Source organism: Erpetoichthys calabaricus, chromosome 3 (genome assembly GCF_900747795.2).
Source record: "Erpetoichthys calabaricus chromosome 3, fErpCal1.3, whole genome shotgun sequence".
Classification (NCBI taxonomy): Eukaryota; Metazoa; Chordata; class Cladistia; order Polypteriformes; family Polypteridae; genus Erpetoichthys; species Erpetoichthys calabaricus.
This window is the reverse complement of record NC_041396.2, coordinates 289900168-289920309: the sequence shown is the minus strand read 5'-3', so window position 1 is coordinate 289920309 and position 20142 is coordinate 289900168. Positions and strand designations below refer to the sequence as shown.

The following is a 20142-nucleotide window of genomic DNA, read 5'->3' as shown; positions in this document are numbered from 1 at the left end:
GCCAAAATAAATTCTTCTCCCTCCCAAAGGCGTTCGTCAAACAGTTGCGGTACAACCTACCCGGATTTAACCCCACCCAAAACCAACCCCCCCTCTGAAGTTATTGATTGGGTGCTCGCTAGAAAATACCTCTATTTGATTGGCTATCAAAGTCTGTCGCTCACGCCTAACATTCCAAACCCACGAAGAAAGAGGCGGTGAAAAAATCCTACCGCCTTCGCGCACTAAAACCCACCTCCAGAGGCTTAGTAATGGCCAATTGACGACGTTTTCTGCGTGCTGATTGGTGGTAAGACACGTCGCTCCGCGTCTTGAGGTTTGGTGTTCTGTAGTTCGGTTGCAACGTCTCCAAGTTGATGTCGGCCCACAAGAAGCTCAGCGAAGCTCCTCCCGTCCCCCCAAAATGAGTGGTAAGGAAACTTTTTTTTTTTAGTTACATGGGGAAAATAAAACAACAAATTAATTACAAAAATTAAGCAATTATTTTAAAGCAGGTTAGGTTCAAGCTGAGATCCCCTAGCTAAAAACCCGGAAGGTCTAAAATGGCTCCGTTTATTCCACTTCAAAGTAGTTAGTGTGACACAAACTTCCAAGTTGTTTGGATGTGAAAGTGTGAACCAGTGTACGTGACACTCGGTTGAATTCAAAACTTTTCGTAACATGGAATAAATGCACGTAGGTTTGCATCAGTGTAAAGAGTCATGAAAAGTTAAAAAAAAGTTTGCATCGTACGTAGAAGTAGAATGTTCCGTTGGTGGGAGTTTTAAAAATATGCCGTATTCGATTTGCAAGAATGCCGCCAAATATGTAAAAGGGAAAAGAATTTGACCGCATCTATTTTTATGTAAGTGCTCTCCTGCTTCGTCCTGCTAACCGTCATATTTTAAGTAAATGAAAAGTAGACTTTAACCCGTAAAGCGCCCCCCACCCCCTCCTCCCCGCGCGCGCATATGGTAAAAAGCGCCGGCCTTGTGTTAAGGATAAATATATATTTGAGCCAGGTTGTACATATTCTAATTCTATTCTTTTTCCGTAGATCAGGACCAACACCCAGATGACATGACCAATCTGGTGGAAAGCAGTTACCTCTCGAAGAGAAGCACAAGCTCCGGCCAGGTGCCTTACTTTTGTTTTCTGTCATCATGACTCGTGTGTCAAGGTTTGCCTCATGGCTTTAGCCGGTGGGTCGGGGTCTGTTGTTGACAGCGCGTTTTGCACATGCTAAAGAAATCGGGGTGTTGATCTTCCTGCCTAAGCTCCACACTCTTGGGCTGATTTGCACTGCCCACTGTGGGCTGCTGCTGAGAGACAAGGGTGGCCTCCGTCGGAATTAACCCCTCCCATTGTGTCTGTTTCAGGACTCGCAGCCGTCCCCCCTCGCCTTGCTGGCAGCCACCTGCAGTCGGATTGAATCTCCTAGCGAGAGCCCACAAGAGGGCCAGCCAGGCTCTGTTGACCACCACCTGGACCTGACCACCGCCCAGATCACTCAGACTGCAAACGGCTGGCAGATCATTCCAGCTGTTGTCTCCGGGGTCTCCAGCTCCTCTGCATCCACTGCTGCCACCATTTCAGCAGCTGGCGATGCCAGTAAAAATCGTCAGCTTGCTAACAGTCAGCAATTTGTAGTTGCTTCAGCCGCTGGGCTTCAGGGTCAGCAAGTGCTAGCAAGTCTCACTGGTGTGGTGCCCAATATTCAGTATCAGGTTATCCCCCAGTTCCAAACAGTGGACGGGCAGCAGCTGCAGTTTGCCCCTCCTGCACAAGTCAATGTGCAGGCAGATGCTTCCGGACAATTTCAGCTCATTTCTCAAGGAGGTGGTCAGCATATTATTGCTGCCGCAAACAGATCTGCTGCCACCGGAGCTGCAGGGAGCAACCTTATTACCATGCCCAACCTTATCCAGCAAGCCGTTCCCTTGCAGAATATAAGCATAGCGAACAATGTGCTCCAGAGTCCAACACAGTTTCTTGCAAATGTGCCTGTGTCTCTAAATGGGAACATCACCCTTTTGCCAGTCAGTAGTACCCCTCAGACAGTGGCAGTGAGTGGTTCAGAGTCTGGCACTACTACTAGCCTCCAGCAGCCAACCTCCAGTTCCAGTGGGGTATTCCTTACCACATCTGGTACTTTAGCATCCACCACTCAGGCTGCCACTAGTAATAGCTTGCCCAGTTTCAGTATAGGTGGTGTACCTATCACAAGCTCCCAGTCAGCACAGCGTTCTGGAAGTGGTGGGCAAGGAGGTGCATTTCAGAATTCAGGAAATGGTAACAGTGGGCAGATTCAGCCTAGCCAGCAAGAGAGTAGAGACTCCCAGCCTCAGCAGCAGTTTGTCATCCAGCCACAAATTCTTCCAGGGACTTCAGCTATTTCTGCGTTGCAGAGTGCAACAGTGCCTGCTGGCCAAGCCTTCGCTGCTCAGACCATCTCTCAGGATGGTTTGCAAATCCAGACTATTCCTAATACTGGATCAATCCTCATTCGCACCATGGGTCCTAACGGCCAGGTGACCTGGCAGACACTTCAGGTGCAAAACCCAACTGGCACTCCAACAATCACTTTGGCACCAATGCAGTCCATCCCTCAGTTGGCACATACATCAGCTGGAACAGTAGCTGTGAATGCAGCACAACTCTCTGCTGTACCTGGCCTTCAGACCATTAACCTGAATACCCTGGGAACCGCTGGCATTCAGATGCATCAACTGCAAGGTGTGCCGATTGCCATTGCCAGCACTGCAGGTAACAAGCTACGTTATTTAGTGCGTGAGCAGGGTTGATGTTGTGAAAGAAATTATATTCCTGGCTTAGAATGGTGTGTGCATGTTTGTGCATTTTGTTTTTGTTTGTGTAATGTCTGGCATGCAACTGTGGGTGACCATTCGATATGGTTTAAGTGTTAATACACACAAGTTGTTACTTTTTCTTGCATAGTATTATGTCGTTTCGTGACTGTATTTAATGTGGTTTTACTGACTATATAACGTTTATATTAAAAAAAAAAAAAAAGCTTAATTTGCAAATCCTTTTAAGTATGATGTCATATTCTTTCTTTTTTTATTATCACAGCCATTTTGTAAAATGTAGTCACATTTATTTCTTTATAACATCACAGTTTGTCATGGCACAAATTACAATGCTCTTTAGACATTTAGTAACATTGTTAGTAATATGGCTTATGGATCCATTGTTGGCATAATGTTTTAATTCCAACATAGTCTGTTTCCTCCCCATTGTGAAACTACATTTCCTTTCAGACTACAAATCTTGCCTAGTTTCCCCCGTTAGCTCGTAACCCTTTCCTGGTCGTTTTTCTTGGTTTAAAGTGGTAGTTCAAGGTCCTTCACTTCCCTTTAATGGTTACTTACGAATGGATGAGTAGGTAGAATTATTGGCCATTTATTTTCTTACATTTGAAGGTGAATGTAAAATTAGACAATTCTGTGATGTCCTTTCTTTAATTTTATAATGAGAAATGTGCCAGACTAAATGATGCACATGTCCTTGAAGACTTTAATTACAATGTCCTAATTTAACAGAAGCCTGCTAAGCTACAAAGTTCAGTAAGGAATAATGACTACAGTGAAGTAATGACTGCCTCAGTTTACTAGTTGTTCCTGAAGATCCAGTTTGTCTAGTTGTATGGGGCTACTGAGCATAGTTAAGTTTTATAGTTCATGAAGAGCTTCATCTGTTGTGACAATAGGCAGATGGAATTCTGCAATCTGATACCAGTGGTTCTGGGTGAGGCTTGTCCATGCATGTTTGTATGTATGTACTATATGTAGCTAGAGTTTGTATAAGTAGAGTGATGCTAGACTAACTTCAGTTGTACAAATGAGTTTCTGTTCATCTCTAATCATAGTGTTTTTTTATATAATGGTACAAATACTTATCATAGCAAGCTAATATGGAATAAGAGTAAAAGAGTAACCTATTGACTCAAGGACCCTTTTTTTTATTAATCTTAATGATAAGATTAGGTATTCAAAGTCCAAAATCAGAAGTTTTATTTAAATATAAACGTGGCATTGGTTTTCTTTTTTTTCATTAACAGCCTATTTTTAAAAAATATTGTCGCAACCAGGGCAGACATCAAGGCAATCACCTGATGCTTTTCTTGATTTATACATACTGACATAGATGCAGAGGAGTGGGAGGAAACAAGATGGATAGGTTGGTTTATGGCAGTCCTGGTGCAAAACTAGAGAAAATTCACAATGATAAAAATTGCTTTTTTTTTTTTTTTTATTTCACATTTCTGTAATAAGATTGAATCAATGTCATACCACATAAGTGCAAAATAAGTTATCTTTGAGTGGCACTAAAATCGAAATAAGCCCCTAGTACCTCTGTATTTAACTTGCCATTCTGCCAGGTAGCATTACAATGCTTACTAATATAATGACAAAATTCTACCAAATAGAAGTATAATGATTATTCCTACCCATTATTCCAGGTTATTATATCTTTTCTAATTTATGCAAAGAATGCAACATAACCACCAAAGTAATGCATGGTGTCATTTTATAGGCTAGAGCTGCTTTTTGTGTGTCAGAAACAAAGGTGCAGAGCAGTGTTTTACAACTTTTTTTCTGTGGTGGCACACTTTTTGTAACCCAAAAAATCACTGGGTGTACCATGATTCTACCAACCAAAAAAGCATTAAATCTGTACATGTGCAAAGCTAAACAGTCAGGACCTCTGGGGACGCCATCAAAAAATCGGATTGGAGACTGGCATTCCCAGACACAGCACTTATTGAGCATTTTGGATGCATTTTTCAGCTGCTTTGTTAATTTTGTCCACTCGTACTGGTGATCCTCTCTCTGCCTCATTGCACAGACCAAGGGTGAGAGGTAATTCATATGCCCACTGTACCTCGGCTCTGCGAGAGTTGCTGGTGAACATACACGCAGGCAGATGGACCCCCAACATGTCTCCTGGCTGCTAAACTGCTCTCTAAGTGCTGCCTCTTCAAAACTGTGATCACGGAGCTGCTTTTATGTCTACTTCTCCAGGTAGTCCTGACGTCCTCAACCAGGTCTCGACTACCTGAGGAATGTGTTTCTCTCAGGTCAGGACCCAGGGGCACTACACTATTTCCTTACCGCACTAGTTGAAAAACACTTGTGTACAGTATAATTATCAAGTGGTTGAGGATGATATTTGCAGAGTATTAACACAAGTTTTAATGTATGCCCATTTAAGATATGCTTATTTAATTTAAATCAGATTTTAGCAGTGGATTCAAAGTCTAGTTTTGCTCGTTTAGTTTTACTTTGACACATCTGTGTTTTATATACTATGCCGATTTGAGAATTAACACACATTATTTTTGTGGGTGCTTATTGGCCCTCATTTTATGATTGCCTTATAGGAAGGCATTCAAATTCAGGTTATATTTTTCTCAAGTAGTATTTTATTAAAAGGTTGGATTTCGGTTAATTGTTTAAGTTTAAGCTATGTCATTACATTTTTTTTAAAAATTCCTTTATGTTGATTTTTCATTGTTTTTGTGATTCAGTGTGTATCACATGATTTATTCTCTTATTTTATGATTACATGTTTTAATGTTAGATGCATTTTAATCACGATTAATAACATGCAATGATGCAATTCATTTTTTAAATCGATACAAGCCCTTGTTCTTATATAAAGATCAATCATAAAGCAAAAAAATGTTCAAGTGCCCTGACCTGTTCAGGTAAGTATACCTAATAACCTGTCTCCACCATCCTCTCCTTTGCTCTTGCACAAATTCCAACCCTTATTAACATCCATTTTATTCAGTGTGTTTTATTATCAACATCTTCAAGGTGCAGGATTAGCTGGATGGTTACACAATTTTTTGTAGTTTAGTATCTGCTGTTTCTTTTATTTTTACAAAAGAGTGGTCAAAAATTAGGAGGCAAAAAATACCCTTTGAATGATAGTCCTTTCTTCTAGATTGGTAAAACTTTATTTGTCCCAGACAGAAAATTATTTTTTTACAGAAGCTCTTTAGATATATAGGATTATGTATGTATGTATGTATGTATGTATGTATGTATGTATGTATGTATGTATGTATTATACATACACACACACACAAGAACAAGTAAAAACAAAGGTTTCTGACTTGGCAGTTAGTCACAGTGAGGCATTATGAAGGCGTATTGCCATTGGTATAAAAGAGCCTTAGCATTTCCTGACACACTTCTACGGGTTAATGTGTTGGCTAAAAGTATTCAATGTTAGTGTGTCAGAGAGAGGATGTGCAGCATTTTTCATAGTGATACATTTGTTTTAATTCTCTCCTTCGCTATGACCTCCAGGAGGTCCAGAGTGCGTGCCATATCTGAGCCTGCTTTTTTTTTTTTTTTTTTTTTTTATAATTTGCTTCATTCAGTGGACCTCTATGAAGTTATGTTACTGGCCCAATACACCACAGTGTAGAAAATTGTGCTGACCATCCTAGAGTTGTAGAACATGTGAAGGATGTCATTACCCACATTAAGGGAACACAGTCTCCTAAGAAAAAAGCAGTAAAAGTGATTGGTCTGCAACTTAATATCAGTAAAACAATTCTTTCTGCACCAAGAAACAAAGTTTTCCACCTGACTCCTACACTGTGTCTCATCCCTCTTATTAATATACCCCATAATTGCGGAATCATCTGAGAATTTCTGCAAGTGACATGACCTGATGTTATATTTATGGTCAGAGTTGTAAAGAGAAAAGGAGACGGGGCCATTCCTTGTGGTGCTCCATCGTTGCTCACATCCATATCAGAGACACCTCCGAGTTTACCCCTTAACAGAGGTAGCTGTATAGTATTGAAAGCACTGGAGAAATCAAAAGACATAATCCTCACAGTGCTGCCAGCTTTGTCCAGGTGCGTTGTGGAGCAGATGGATAATTTAATCCATTACCTCGTCCAATTGGAATACTACAGTGGGTCCAGATGTTGTACCACTAGAGGACTCATAGTTCAGGACCAGTTTCTCAAAGGTGTTCATGAAATTACAAATGTAATGACGTTTCAAGGTCCACCTTTATTTTTACTAGTATAATCTGTATATAAATGTGAAAATATTTTCAGAAAATGCAAAGTGTTTGTTTTTCGTCACTTTTGTATATAATTCAAGCACAAAGCACCTACTGTCATCATTGTGACGTCTGTCTGTTGGCATAAACATTTTAATTAACAATGGACTAATTCTGTTTGTTTTGTACACTTCTGTGCTGATTTTGAGTCACCACATGGGTTGTAAGTGCAACACACACGGTACTTGTTTTCCTGTCTCTCTGAATGCTGATCCAAATGAGTATCCAACGCTAAGCCAGGCAAATGGATGCTGCAGAGGAGAGAGAGTCATACGTGCTTTATTATATGCAGTAAGTGAAGCCACTATTTCCTAAGTGCTTTGCAAGGCTACTGGTGTTATGTCCAGTGTTGAAGCCCTGTATTTATTAAACTGTGGATACAAACCTCTCCTTTGATATATTCAACACCTTACTGACCAAATGAATGAGACAGAAAAGAGAAATGAAGGTAACAATTTTAACCAACAAAAATGTACTACAATCGGTCATTTACAAAATTTAATTAGTTAAATTGGGACTCAAAAGAAAGTTTATTGTGGGTTTTGGATCCATTTAATCTTAATGAACAAGTTAAGAATAGTCAACATATGTTAATTTGTAGATAGACCAATGTGTCTCAGATATATATATATTAAAATTGTAGATTAATTTACTTTGTGATAAATGTTAGGTAAAATGTCATAGTGAATATGGACTTTTAAGTAGGCATGCATTTAGGTTCTTATTTCCTCAATTTAAAATAACTTTGAAATGCTTATGTGAAATATTTTGGACTGTCAGTGCAATGAAAATAAATGATCAAAATAGGCCAATTATAGCACATTAAAACTATCTTTAACCAATCTTACACCAAGTACTGCTGATTTGTGTCATATGGTGAGTACATATACTTTTCATTTACACTTATGCTTGAAATATAAAAGTTTGTATTATCTTTATGAATATATAGAATATATGCTTACTGTATATTTAGAAATATCTTGTATTTGTTTTTTCTTTTAACATTTTGACAGCAGTTCTGCATATCAGGGCTGTTTTTTTTATAATAAGGCTCTGCAGTCTCAAAGATTAAGAAATGCTGAATGAGATAACGTTTAGATACCTAACATTTAGTTAACTAACCTAAGTGATATCAGAGTTAAGGTTGCTTTAACTCACTGGCTGTATCCCTGGTTGGGGAGTTCACGCTGACCCTCGGGTTTCATTGTAACATGGCAACTTAGATTTGTATCACGAGAGCTAAGAAAATACAAACATTACACAAGCTAAACATTACCAAAGTTATACAGTTAAATCTACAACTGGCATGTCGTTACATTTTTGCAAGTTTAGGTGTATTTATGTTTTGTTTAACATGTTTAATATTTCTGTATACTTTTGTTTACTAGAAATGATTGTAGTTAAGTGAGCAGGACCCAAATTAGTGTATTAGTGAATCAGCACTTTTTGCAACATACCATAAAAATTGTTTTAAAAAAAGAAAGAAAAACCTGAAAGTTGCAGTGTTTTAGTTAGGTTGAAGCACTACTTGAATATATAATTTAATATATTTTATTAATGTGATGGTCAGAATGGTCTAACCCACTCTCACTGCTAAAGTAGCAGTGACAGTAATGGCAATGCCTTCATCCAGTTACCTTAATGAGTAGGTGTTAAGTTATGGGGGTTGATAAAGCAACCAAATTCTTCACAAATAAATGATAAACCTTCATTTTCTGCAGGTGCAATGCATTTTAAATGATTAATTGTTGAAACACCAATTTCTTTACATAATTTTGCATATTTATTAATTACATAATAAAATTTCATTTTAAAACTATTTAACAGTGCTCTGAAGTGGGCAACGCAGAGTTCATGTCCTAGGTCCACCCAGTGTGGCGTTTGTGTTTTCTCCTTGTGTCTGCATGGGTTTCCTCCCACATTCCAAAGAAATGCAGGCTAGGTGGCTTGGTCGTAGTATGAGTGTTGATGCTGCGGTGAACTTGTGCCCTGGTGAGAGATTTTCCTGCCTTGCGCTTTGTTTGCTAGGTAAGGCACCTGGCAGGTTTGGAAAATGGAGGAATGGGTACTCTGAAGTGACATAATTTTTTTAAATGTATTTTTTCTATTGAGTATATTAGACACCCTGCACTTATGATTACATAGGTTCTATATAAATAAATAGTAGAAAATCTATAGTATATATGCAGATCACTTCAAAGTAAAAATTATATATCAGTGCTGTTACATATTTTAAGAAATGCTTTTTCTGGAAAAAATATATTCTTAGCTTAGATTTAAGAATGCGTTTTTCAAAAAATCAGGAGTGGTATCCCCTAGACTTTCTCGTATACTCCGATATGGGAATGAATATTTGATGAGTAAACTGCAAGACGATTATATTTTTATATTATGTACATTAAATAACCATCAACATCAAATTAATAATATATTAAGCAATTATTATAAAAGTAAAGTTGAATAAATCGGACTTTGCAGCAGCATGAATAAAAAAGTACCTCTTCCAGTTAGCAGCAATAGCTCAAAAGTTAATAGAAATCAATATTTTGTACCTAATACTTGTATGCAAAATTTGGTTGACCTAACTGAAATAATCCTCAAGTTACCGTGTTTACAGACACACAGACATAATTCCAAAAATGATATTTGTGGACTCAGGGGGATGTCTAAAACATTGAGATTCATCAAAATCTCGGTCATATTTTTGGACAATTACAATACTTTCCTTATACTTCGCATATGAGAAAGTAAAAATTAAAAAAAATTTGAGAAAGAAGTGTTAATGATTTGAAAGGAATTAAGATTGTACAGTAATATACCAAAAAAAATCAAAATTAACAATGACAAATTGCCAGTTTCACACATCCAGTGCTACATATTGTTGCATCTAGACTGCTGAGTTTCACAAAAGACAGGCAGGAGGGGACTGAACAAACAAATCTTTTAATTTGGCACTTGCAGGAGCAGCCCTCAACCTTTATTCTGCAATGGTGCCTTAATTCAAATGCACAGCAAAGCGGACAACTTACTAGTTGTCTACATTACAGCTGCTTCAATTCTTGAGTTTAAAAGAGCTTCTAGGTGTCTTCTTTGAGAGGACTTGACTGTAAAGACAGAAGTGGAGCATTGTACAGGACAAGAGCAAAAAGAACAACAGGTCAGTGAACTGGCTTTGAAGACTCATAGTAATGTGATAAATGCTTTACGTGCAATGGCGGCTGCTGAACTGACAGCTGCCATTCCGAAACCGTTTCTTTTGCATTAGAATGCTAAATAGCAGAGTGCTTTCCCTTTGGATTACGCTGCACCTTGGAGATCAGGTGCAGCACAAACTGTCACAATATGTTTGAGGCTTTATGTATGTCATCTCCCTTTGGTTCTAAGACATTTTGATATTGACTGTGCAAAAATTGTATCAATATGAAACTCTAAGTCTGCTAATCACTTTTGCTTGTTCTCCAAATAAAATACAGTTTTACATAAAATACACACGGCTCAACAAGCAAGACTCTTTAAGTGAAAAAAATGCTTAATTGTATTTATTTATTTAATACATTTACTGGTGCATTAGGCTATGAAACTGCAATAAGAGGAATATTAATAACTAACAGTAACACTGCATTTTTGTGTAATTAAACTACAGTATTTTTAACATTTTGCAAGAAAGACTAACATGTAACAAAGCTTTTAATGTTTTTCTACACAATTTTTTGATTCTGTATTAGAATTGCACAGTGGATATTCCATGTTCTCTGAAATATGTGTTGTAACAAATTGGTTTTGTACTTACAATCCCAACTGCAGCTTCACCGTGGACTGGAAAGATTGGTGACCTAATGACTAACCTAAAGATCATTTGTAACCTAAAAAAAAATACCATCAGTGTTAGGCTGTTAGTTCCCCATGAGAAGCTTCAGTGAATCTATTTAAGTGTCAAATAGTCATAACTCTTCTACTGTTTAAATTAGCTTTCTATGGGTAGAGATATTTCTGGTTTTTACACCACTGTAACAGATTGAGAGCAGCTTGTGAACCTATGTTTTGAGCCTCCTCCACATGAGATAGAAGCTGTGCTTGCAGACTTTTAGCCTTCTCTCAGATTTACCTTGTCAAGCTGAAAAAGGTCATAGTTAACCGAGTAGAAAGTCTAGATAGTTGTGTGTCCACAAAAATAATTGAATTCATTGCATCATAAGCATTGTATTATCATGGCATTACTGAAAAAGGACCACAAGCCTTGTTGCATTTTTTTAATTTAAAAAGAAAGTCACAATTCCCATTAACTTAATATGCACTGCTGTAGTCATTATGTCAAAAACTGGCTTATGAAAATAGTCAAAGGAAAAACATACTAGGGTTTTAGACTGTGGAGTTATAAAATAAAAAAAAAAAAAGCTATTTAAGAAGTAGAAAGCAAACCACAGCAAGTAGCATGTTTGCCGATTACTTGGCAAGTTTGAATTCTGTGAGCTGGTGTACTTTTAGTTAGCATTTTAAGTCTGCAAAGTATTAAATTTGTTACTCTAGACTTCTATTTTGTCATTTTTATTTTATTATGAGTTAGTGTTTGCCAAGGTTTTGTGACAAGAACAAAATGGAACTTGGTTTGATTTAACCTTCGCTTGGCTGAAATGTCCTCTTCAGTAGACTTGGATTGCTATCATTCGTTTTTAGGGTTAGCACATTTATATAAACTGAAATTGACAAACTGGTGTTTGCTAGGTGGATCCAAAGTTTTCTAGTCCGTAATCATGTAGACGTCTGCATTTCCTGTAGTTGTGGTATATGCTGGACACTTTTGTAACCTTCCTGCTTAGTTCAATCAATGATGTTAAAATGTAGTGGTTATATTGTCACAATACAGAAGTGGTTGTGTTTCCTTTAAGCTGCTTGGGATTCATATTACATTATGTGTAACAGGTTAAATGCCTACATTTATTTTAGCTTCATAATCTCCAAGGTCATCTACCAATGGCCGTGTCTCATCTTGAAGATCCTCTTTGCATGCATTAAATTGCCAAAGTTTTTGAAACATTTTCAGAGCACTCATTTTCCTCAAAGGAAATGCCTCCCTTTTAAGTGAAGCCATTTCTTTTGCCTGACCTAAGGTCTTCTCAGGAAAACTGGGTTATTATCCTTTATTTGACTCTGCTTAGTGTTTTTTTTTTTTTTTTTTTTTTTTTTAAATTTAAACATTTTGTTTCACCTACGGTGGGCTGGCGCCCTGCCTGGGGTTTGTTTCCTGCCTTGTGCCCAGTGTTGGCTGGGATTGGCTCCAGCAGACCCCCCGTGACCCTGCAGTTAGGATATAGCGGGTTGGATAATGGATGGATGGATTTTGTTTCACTGAAGAAGTTGCATATTACAGATGTAAATTGAGGTAAAATCAGATCTGATCTCTGACTTGAATTCCAGCTATTAAACCAAAATGTTTAACATTTTAGTGACTATTGTAAGCGAGGCAAGAAATCCAAATGATATTAAATGCCAAAGAAGAGCAGCTACTTCATTTCCGTTTTTACTAGTCTGACATTTAGTAAGTCAGGTCTTGAATGTCACTTGGGTAATTATGGCATTTGCTAAAAAATTCTACATCCTTTACCTTGTAAAGCAGGAAAATTCAACTTCTTTTTTAGGGCATCTTTTTTTGGAATTAGTTCAGAAACAGTTTATATGTATATAATGTAAAGTTGACTCTCTCACACATTAATTGAGAAAAGAACACTATTTCCTGTTTAGTTGAAAAGCTGAAATATGGCAGGATGGTACCCTGATCCCTGGTTGGGAGCATGCGCTGATAGCACATTCAGTTTGATATTTTCAGTGTTTACAGGCAACCCCTCCCCAAGAACTAAATACCCCAAAAATCTCAAAAACATTTCAACCGATTTGACTGAAATCTAGTGACGTTCTAGAAAAAAGAAAATTATCTGACTTTTTCTTCTCTCTCGATATCTGTTGGTAATAAAGTTGTACAGAGTGGTGAACTTTTAGAACAGCATTTCCTTTATCAATTGTAGCGATAATCGTTTAGAGTGCCTCCATGTCGGACATCTACTTAATACCTCTTACATTTGTTCCATTGTCAGTGATCATTTACTGTAAGTCAGTGTTGTTATTAAATACCTGGGAATATATTAGAAGTTATTAAATTGTATTTCTAAATTTAGCTTTATGTGATGTATGAATTTTGGAGGAAACACTTGTGGTGTCTCAATTTTCTATTTCTTTGAACTCAAGTTTCCAGTTTGCATTTTGGGAGAAAAATACAAGGTCACTATTTGTTACATGAGCCTCACAAAAATGCAGTTAAGGATTAGCTATAATGTGTTTCATATAAATAAAGAACACTAAATGAAATAAAGTGAAAGTTGAGTGTTTTTGAAGTAGGGCTGGATGATAAAATAAAGATAATTATCACAAAATAACTTTCCTCAACAGAAAAATTAGACATGGTCGATAGAATATCAATAGAACTAATTCTATCCATGTTTTGACAAACAACACGAAAAGCCAATAATAATTAGAATAGCACCACGCTGATCCAATAATGTGGCTGGAATAGAGTTACAGCTATGTCAGGTTAGGTTGATGCACACTACAGAGCATAGTAGCATCTGTGCACTATGGAGTTAACTTGCGTTATAAAATGCATTCAAAATCTCTCTTGCACTCTGATGACAACATTGTTAAAAAGAAGGATCTGAGGAATTCAGTAGTGTAGAGATATTTTGGCTATTTAAAGTCCGACAAACAGCAGGGTAGTGTGCACTGTAAATTGTGTGAAAAGCATGTTCTCACAAAGACGGGTAATTCCAGTAATCTTTTGTATCAGTTGAAACAGTGCTGTCTGTTAGAGCACGCACAATGCAAGTCACATCTTTGAACGGTTTCAGAAAATAGACCAGTTTTCTTTTTATTGATGTAGCCAATCGTCAAGTTGCTGCAACACTGAATTCAGTACTATATCTTTCCTCCAAGTACCTGTTTGAGTGACTTTGTAAGCTTGCCTTGTTGTCCATGATGTTTTAAGAATGCACAGGCACACATGTGGCACTTTAAACGTGTGGTGCCTGACTTGTGTCCACTGTATGTTAGCAAAATTATCTCGGAAAGCAAATGGCACTTGATTGCCATTGCCATCAATAACAACTGAAAATTACTGCCAAATGTCAGACTTTCCTATTTTGAGTTTTGTAGTCTTGTATTTTCCTCTTTTAATTGTGTTTGCTGTGGATGTAAGGCTGTCTCCAGGCTCTGCAATCTTGAGAAGGCTCCCTGTGATATATACAGTATATTTATATTTTAAAGGTTTGGTTTGTACATGTAAAATATACAGTTAAAAGCTGACAAATGTGGCATTCTGTTGCAGCCTGAGAGGAAACGAAAAATTTATTCTCGATCATTCTTTTCTCAAGTGTACTGTAATTCCAAGCTTTTGTGAAAGTGAGTCATTGCATTATAGTAGAAAGTGAAGGTAGGAGAGAAATAGAGCTATATATTTTTAGAATTGTCTTTTATTAGCATGCTAAACCAAAACAAGTGGTTCTTTTGTAAATTCTGTGATCAGATATGAAATCTGTGAAAGCTGCTCAAGTAGGAAGTATTAGGAAATGCAGTTAGATAGATAGATACTTTATTAATCCCCAAGGGGAAATTCACATACTCCAGCAGCAGCATACTGATAGATAGATAGATAGATAGATAGATAGATACTTTATTAATCCCAATGGATAAAAGCAGTATTAATTAAAGAGTGTTAAAAACACAGTGCAAGTTAAAAAGTGCAAGTTGGATAGTGCGAGGCAGGTATAACAGTCAATAACATTATATAATGTTACCGTTTTACCCCCAAACCCACCCACCGAACACCCCCTCCCACCGGTGCAATTGAAGAGTCGCATGGTATGAGGGAGGAACGATCTCCTCAGTCTGTCAGTGGAGCAGGACAATCACAGCAGTCTGTCACTGAAGCTGCTCCTCTGTCTTGAGATGATACTATTTAGTGGATGCAGTGGATTCTCCATGATTAACAGGAGCCTGCTCAGCGCCTGTTGCTCCGCCACAGATGTCAAACTGTCCAGTTCCGTGCCTACAATAGAGCCTGCCTTCCTCACCAGTTTGTCCAGGCGTGAGGCATCCCTGTTCTTTATGCTGCCTCCCCAGCACACCATCACGTAGAAGAGGGCGCTCACCACAACCGTTTGATAGAACATCTGCAGCATCTTATTGCAGATGTTGAGACGCCAGCCTTCTAAGGAAGTATAGTCAGCTCTGTCCTCTCTTGCACAGAGCATCAGTATTGGCAGTCCAGTTCAGTTTATCATCCATCTGCACTCCCAGGTATTTGTAGGTCTGCACACCGTCACCCCTGATGATCAAAGGGTCCAGGAGGGGCCTGGGCCTCCTAAAATCCACCACCAGCTCCTTGGTTTTGCTGGTGTTCAGTTGTAGGTGGTTTGAGTCGCATCATTTAACAAAGTCCTTGATTTAGGTTCCTATACTCCTCCTCCTGTCCACTTCTGATACAGCCCACGATAGCAGTGTCATCGGTGAACTTTTGCACATGGCAGGACTCCCAAATTGTATTGGAAGTCCGATGTATATAGGCTGAACAGGACCGGAGAAAGCACAGTTACCAGTAGTCATAGTGTAAGATGTTGCTGTTGATAATGGTGAAGCTATGTCTTATTCATGACTATTTTTCCCCCCAACACGTTGTTACAGTTTTATCAGTCAAAACATTATATGATTGTATTATTGAGGGATTTGCGAGACTCGCAAAGCTTGTGTGTATGTTACTCTTAAGATGCAAAGGTAGACCAACCTAGTAAACAAACACACAGAGTTCATATTTTCTCAACTACATATGAGTGACACCTTACTGCCAGTCACTTTGTAATATTTCATGTAGGATCCTATCTATGTGAGTCTCTAAGAGGGATACCTCATGCCTGTCACCCTTCAGCACTCCATAAAGAGACTCGCTGTCACTAGCACTAATGCGCTTATGAGTGTTCCCAAGATGCACACAGGCTGTATATTCATTTGGTTATATTGTACTTACTCACCAATGGGGTCTTTCTACAACACATTTTCTCCTTTTGTGGTACAACCTCTCATCCCTATGGGTAGAAATATTTCCACATCAGGTGCTTTAATATTTACTTTCATATAGACAAAGTATATGAATAAGAAAGCAGTGTGCGTGGAAAAGACACTATATAACTAAAATGTTTTATTATTTATTAAGATATTTAAACAAATAGAAAGTATAATCGAAAGTTGAGAGCAAAGGCTAGATATAGATAGTTGAAGAAAAAGCTGGCTGAAAATCAGCAGTGTCAGGGGTGGATTTTGTCATGGACAACTTTTATAATTTGGCAGTCAATGAGATGCACATGTTTACATTCAGCAACATCGGACGAAGTGGTCACTCTCTTTCTGACGTGTCTTGGTCTCTGGTGATGCTTCCTGTGTTGGTCCACTCCTCGGTCCTTCAGATGGGCCATTATTTATGTTGAAATTCCACATGGGGGCTCCAGGATGTGTGACATCACACACGTTTGATATTTCTAGCTGTTCTTGTGATGGATGACTCTACTCAAAGGTTTTGACCCTGTAAGTGCCTCTGCACTCTTCTGTTTCATCTACCATGAAAGTTACAAACTGAATGAAATGAATGCATTAAAGTTATGAAATTACTGGTACAATACAGGAAGAATGTATAATAGAGGATGTGTTCATGTAAATAGCCCCTATAGTGAAATTTCTTTAAACATCCTATAAATTCTTTTCTTTTCTAGTTAAATGTTTCATAGTTCATCTTGGTTCGTTTGAGCAAAACTAAAACTTAATACAAGCAGTCTGCAGTTTTGGAAATTGAAGGTTTTATTCTATAGGACAATGACAAGTGTGTTTACTTATTCACAAAGTAGCAAAAGTGAAGAAGAAACTTGTCAAAGTGTTACAACTCCTCATTAGTATATTCTAAAGATTCAGCAATGAGGCTATTAAATCTTGAGCATGTGATCTTCCATCAAAGTACAGTGGTGTGCAGAAGTATTCAGTTACCTTGAAAGTCATCATAACTTTCATTATCCATTCAACATTTTTAATGTGATCACTTAATTCTGTAACCATACATTTTCCATAGTCAAGATAAACCATTTAAGTGTAGTGTTTTGATGTATGCAGCAAGCTGCTGGAAATGTTCTACCAGTCCGTAGTAGCCAGTGTGTTGTTTCACATTGTGGTCTCCCGAGGAAGCAACCGGAATTCAAATGACTCAAAATGTATAAAAACTTATCAGGAAAGACTCCTCCATCACCGGTGGCTAGATTGGATGCTATCAAGAAAAATCCCTTCCATCCTATCCAGGAGGTGCTCTCTTGGAGGCTCATTTTTTCACGGTGTTCTGAGAAGCACCTCTAGGGCTCTTTTCTACCCGCTGCTTTCAGGCCATGCAGTTCTTCCTCCCAGTGTCCCAGACTAAACACTTTTTAAGTTCACTTGTATTTATTTGATATTTCTGCACATATTATTCATTTGTTGCATATTAATTGATTGCATTATTTGTTCTGAGTTTGTGTTCTTGTTTTTTGTGTCTGTGCTGCAGTATGCATCTTCATTCCCCCTTGGGATTAGTAATATTTATCTAATCTAAGATGCTTTTGGTTTTTAAAGAGTATGTATTCAGTAAATTGTAATGTTTTTGCTTATTTGAATGTTTTTTCCTTTTTTATATTTATAAATAATGCTTAGATTTATACACAACACAAGTGTCTAGGAAAAGAGAAATGTATGCTATGACTGGAAAAAAACTTCCAGCAGTCGGCCCATGTTAGGAACCAGCAGAGGACTGGATGCCAACCCTTGGCAAGATGCATTCTAGCACACAGCAGTTACTAAATTTAAGCCAGTTTATAATTATCTAATACTAGCTGTCCGCCGTGGCTCCGCTCATGTAGTAGTGAAACAGGGCAAACTTTAAAAATCGATAAACAAACAAGTATCACTAGCTGAACTGAGGCAAGGTACACTCCAAAACGTGGAGGCTGGCGCTCCTATCCGCTTTTTGACTCCCACTTATAGGAGATTATCCCCCTGCTACCCGCTGTGAAAATGTTATTAGTGTTCTTGGAAATACTTTAAAAAGCCGAATGAATGATAAACATTTGCATATTCATATTCAGCAGTGAAGAATGCCATTTTACCTATTCTGCTTAAGTGAGTTTCTCTGTGATTGTGTTTCTATTAACACAGTACTAATAGCATAAATAGAAGGATACGCTTTGTGTCTCAGTTAATTGAAACAATTAATGAACATAATTTGGGATTTAGTAAATAAAGCAGGTTATTTCATCACCAGTGTAGGCAAACCAAATAACCAGTTTGAAGCTAGCCTAGATTTTTATTTATTTTATTTGATATAGGTGGTGTTTGGCGCTGCCAGTGTGCAGTTTCCTGCTATATCTCACAGACCTGTTTGCATATTTTGTGGATGCGTTGAGGTTTCCCTCACGGCCCTGAAATGATCACACCAGTTACAAAGTGAATTAATATATGGATGATATCTGTCAATCAGTTCCTTAATCAGAACTGTGTAGGACACTGAATTAAAAAGAGAATCGTTGTTTAACTTGTGGTGTTACTAATTTGTAAAAGACAATTACAATTCACATCTCATTGGTCACATCATTGCACACTGTAAAACATGCACAAATTATATTTTGTTCCATTTCGATAAAAGTGTGAATATTTAAAGCCTGTGTGTGTGTTTGGTTTTTTTCCTCTTAGAGTCAGTGCGAGTCTCTGTTTGTGTGTTCTGTTTTGTATCAGGATGTTGGATTAATTTTAAATGGGTATGGATATGTGGATGAGAGGGCTTTTATGATTTAGAGCTCTGTCCAGAGCTGATTTGTACTTTACTCCAGTATAGGCTCCAGCCACCCCCAAAATGTCACTGAAATAAATTGGTTTGAGAATGTTACATTATGAAAATTGAATTGTCGAGATAGTTGTCCACAGTATTATCATGGCATATATTTGACTGTTGGTCCAAAGACCTGTTGAACAAAGCTATGTTATGAAATTTACGGGAGTATAATATTTCCTGTTCATACTTACTGAAATCTAAAGGATCTATGCAAGAAGTAATTTTAACTGAGTCTGTCATTTGTTAGCCAAGTATTCGGGTAGCTGCCCACTCCCAAAACACTTTGTGCATGCAGAGAAACCCCACTACTGCTCTGTTCAGCCTCCTTGCCCCATTTTTAAGAGCGCTCTGTGTTTCTGTATATCTTCTGATGTAGAGGGCTGGCTTAGTCCAGAGGATGCTCTCTCTCTTTAAAATTTTTAATGATGATGTATTCAAAAATTGAATGTGATCGGTATATATGTGTTGCTATGCATGTTGCAATTTAAGTTACTAGCAAAGGTACCTGGTGTTGCCTGGGATTTAAAAAAACACAGGTGAAATCACTAAATAAATTATCATTTTATTGACTAAAACCACCATGAGGAGCAATCTTTGATACTTGTGCCAGGGTCCAGAAATGCTTCATAGGTGCACTTTTGACTTCCCAAGAGGAAATTAATTTGGAACAAAGCGCAGCGTTTGGTCTTCCCTATAAAAATGGGAAATCGGTGTGCATTTCCATAATGGAAAATCACACATTCAGCTTAATTTTTATTAAAGTTGCTTTAATAAATTATAAAATCAGTTTAAACTTATAGACCCCAATCATAAATTCTTATATTATAGGTATAATGCTTCTATCATAATTACAATACATAAATTGTAAGCTACATTTGGATTTAATATGATTGGAGAAAGGTAAGTTGCAAACTCAAGTCAAGCTTGAGTGAAGTATGGACTTTGCTTTATCACACCCTATTTAACATTTAAAAAAAAAAAAAAAAAACTCTCCACACAGACGACTCCAGTTAATGTAAGGCGGGGGAGCAGATAAGTCAAAATAAAGGTTTTGTAAATGTAATGAGTGAGTGTAGATAGCCATAGATGGATGAAGTGTTAATCACTGCCAC

At 37.7% G+C, this 20142-nt stretch overlaps 1 protein-coding gene across 2 annotated transcripts in view; it reads left to right on the top strand.

Moving 5' to 3' along the window:
- Positions 1-238: 238 nt before the first annotated feature.
- Positions 239-20142, top strand: part of sp1 (sp1 transcription factor) — a 44373-nt gene continuing 24469 nt past the window's right edge. The window contains exons 1-3 of one of the 2 annotated variants that reach the window (XM_028798501.2): positions 239-410; positions 1037-1116; positions 1359-2745. In XM_028798501.2, the coding sequence (XP_028654334.1) occupies positions 404-410; positions 1037-1116; positions 1359-2745 (1474 nt within the window). In that variant the 5' untranslated portion in view covers positions 239-403. The remainder of the gene's footprint in view (positions 411-1036; positions 1117-1358; positions 2746-20142) is intronic. The other variant, XM_028798502.2, reaches the window with a different exon arrangement.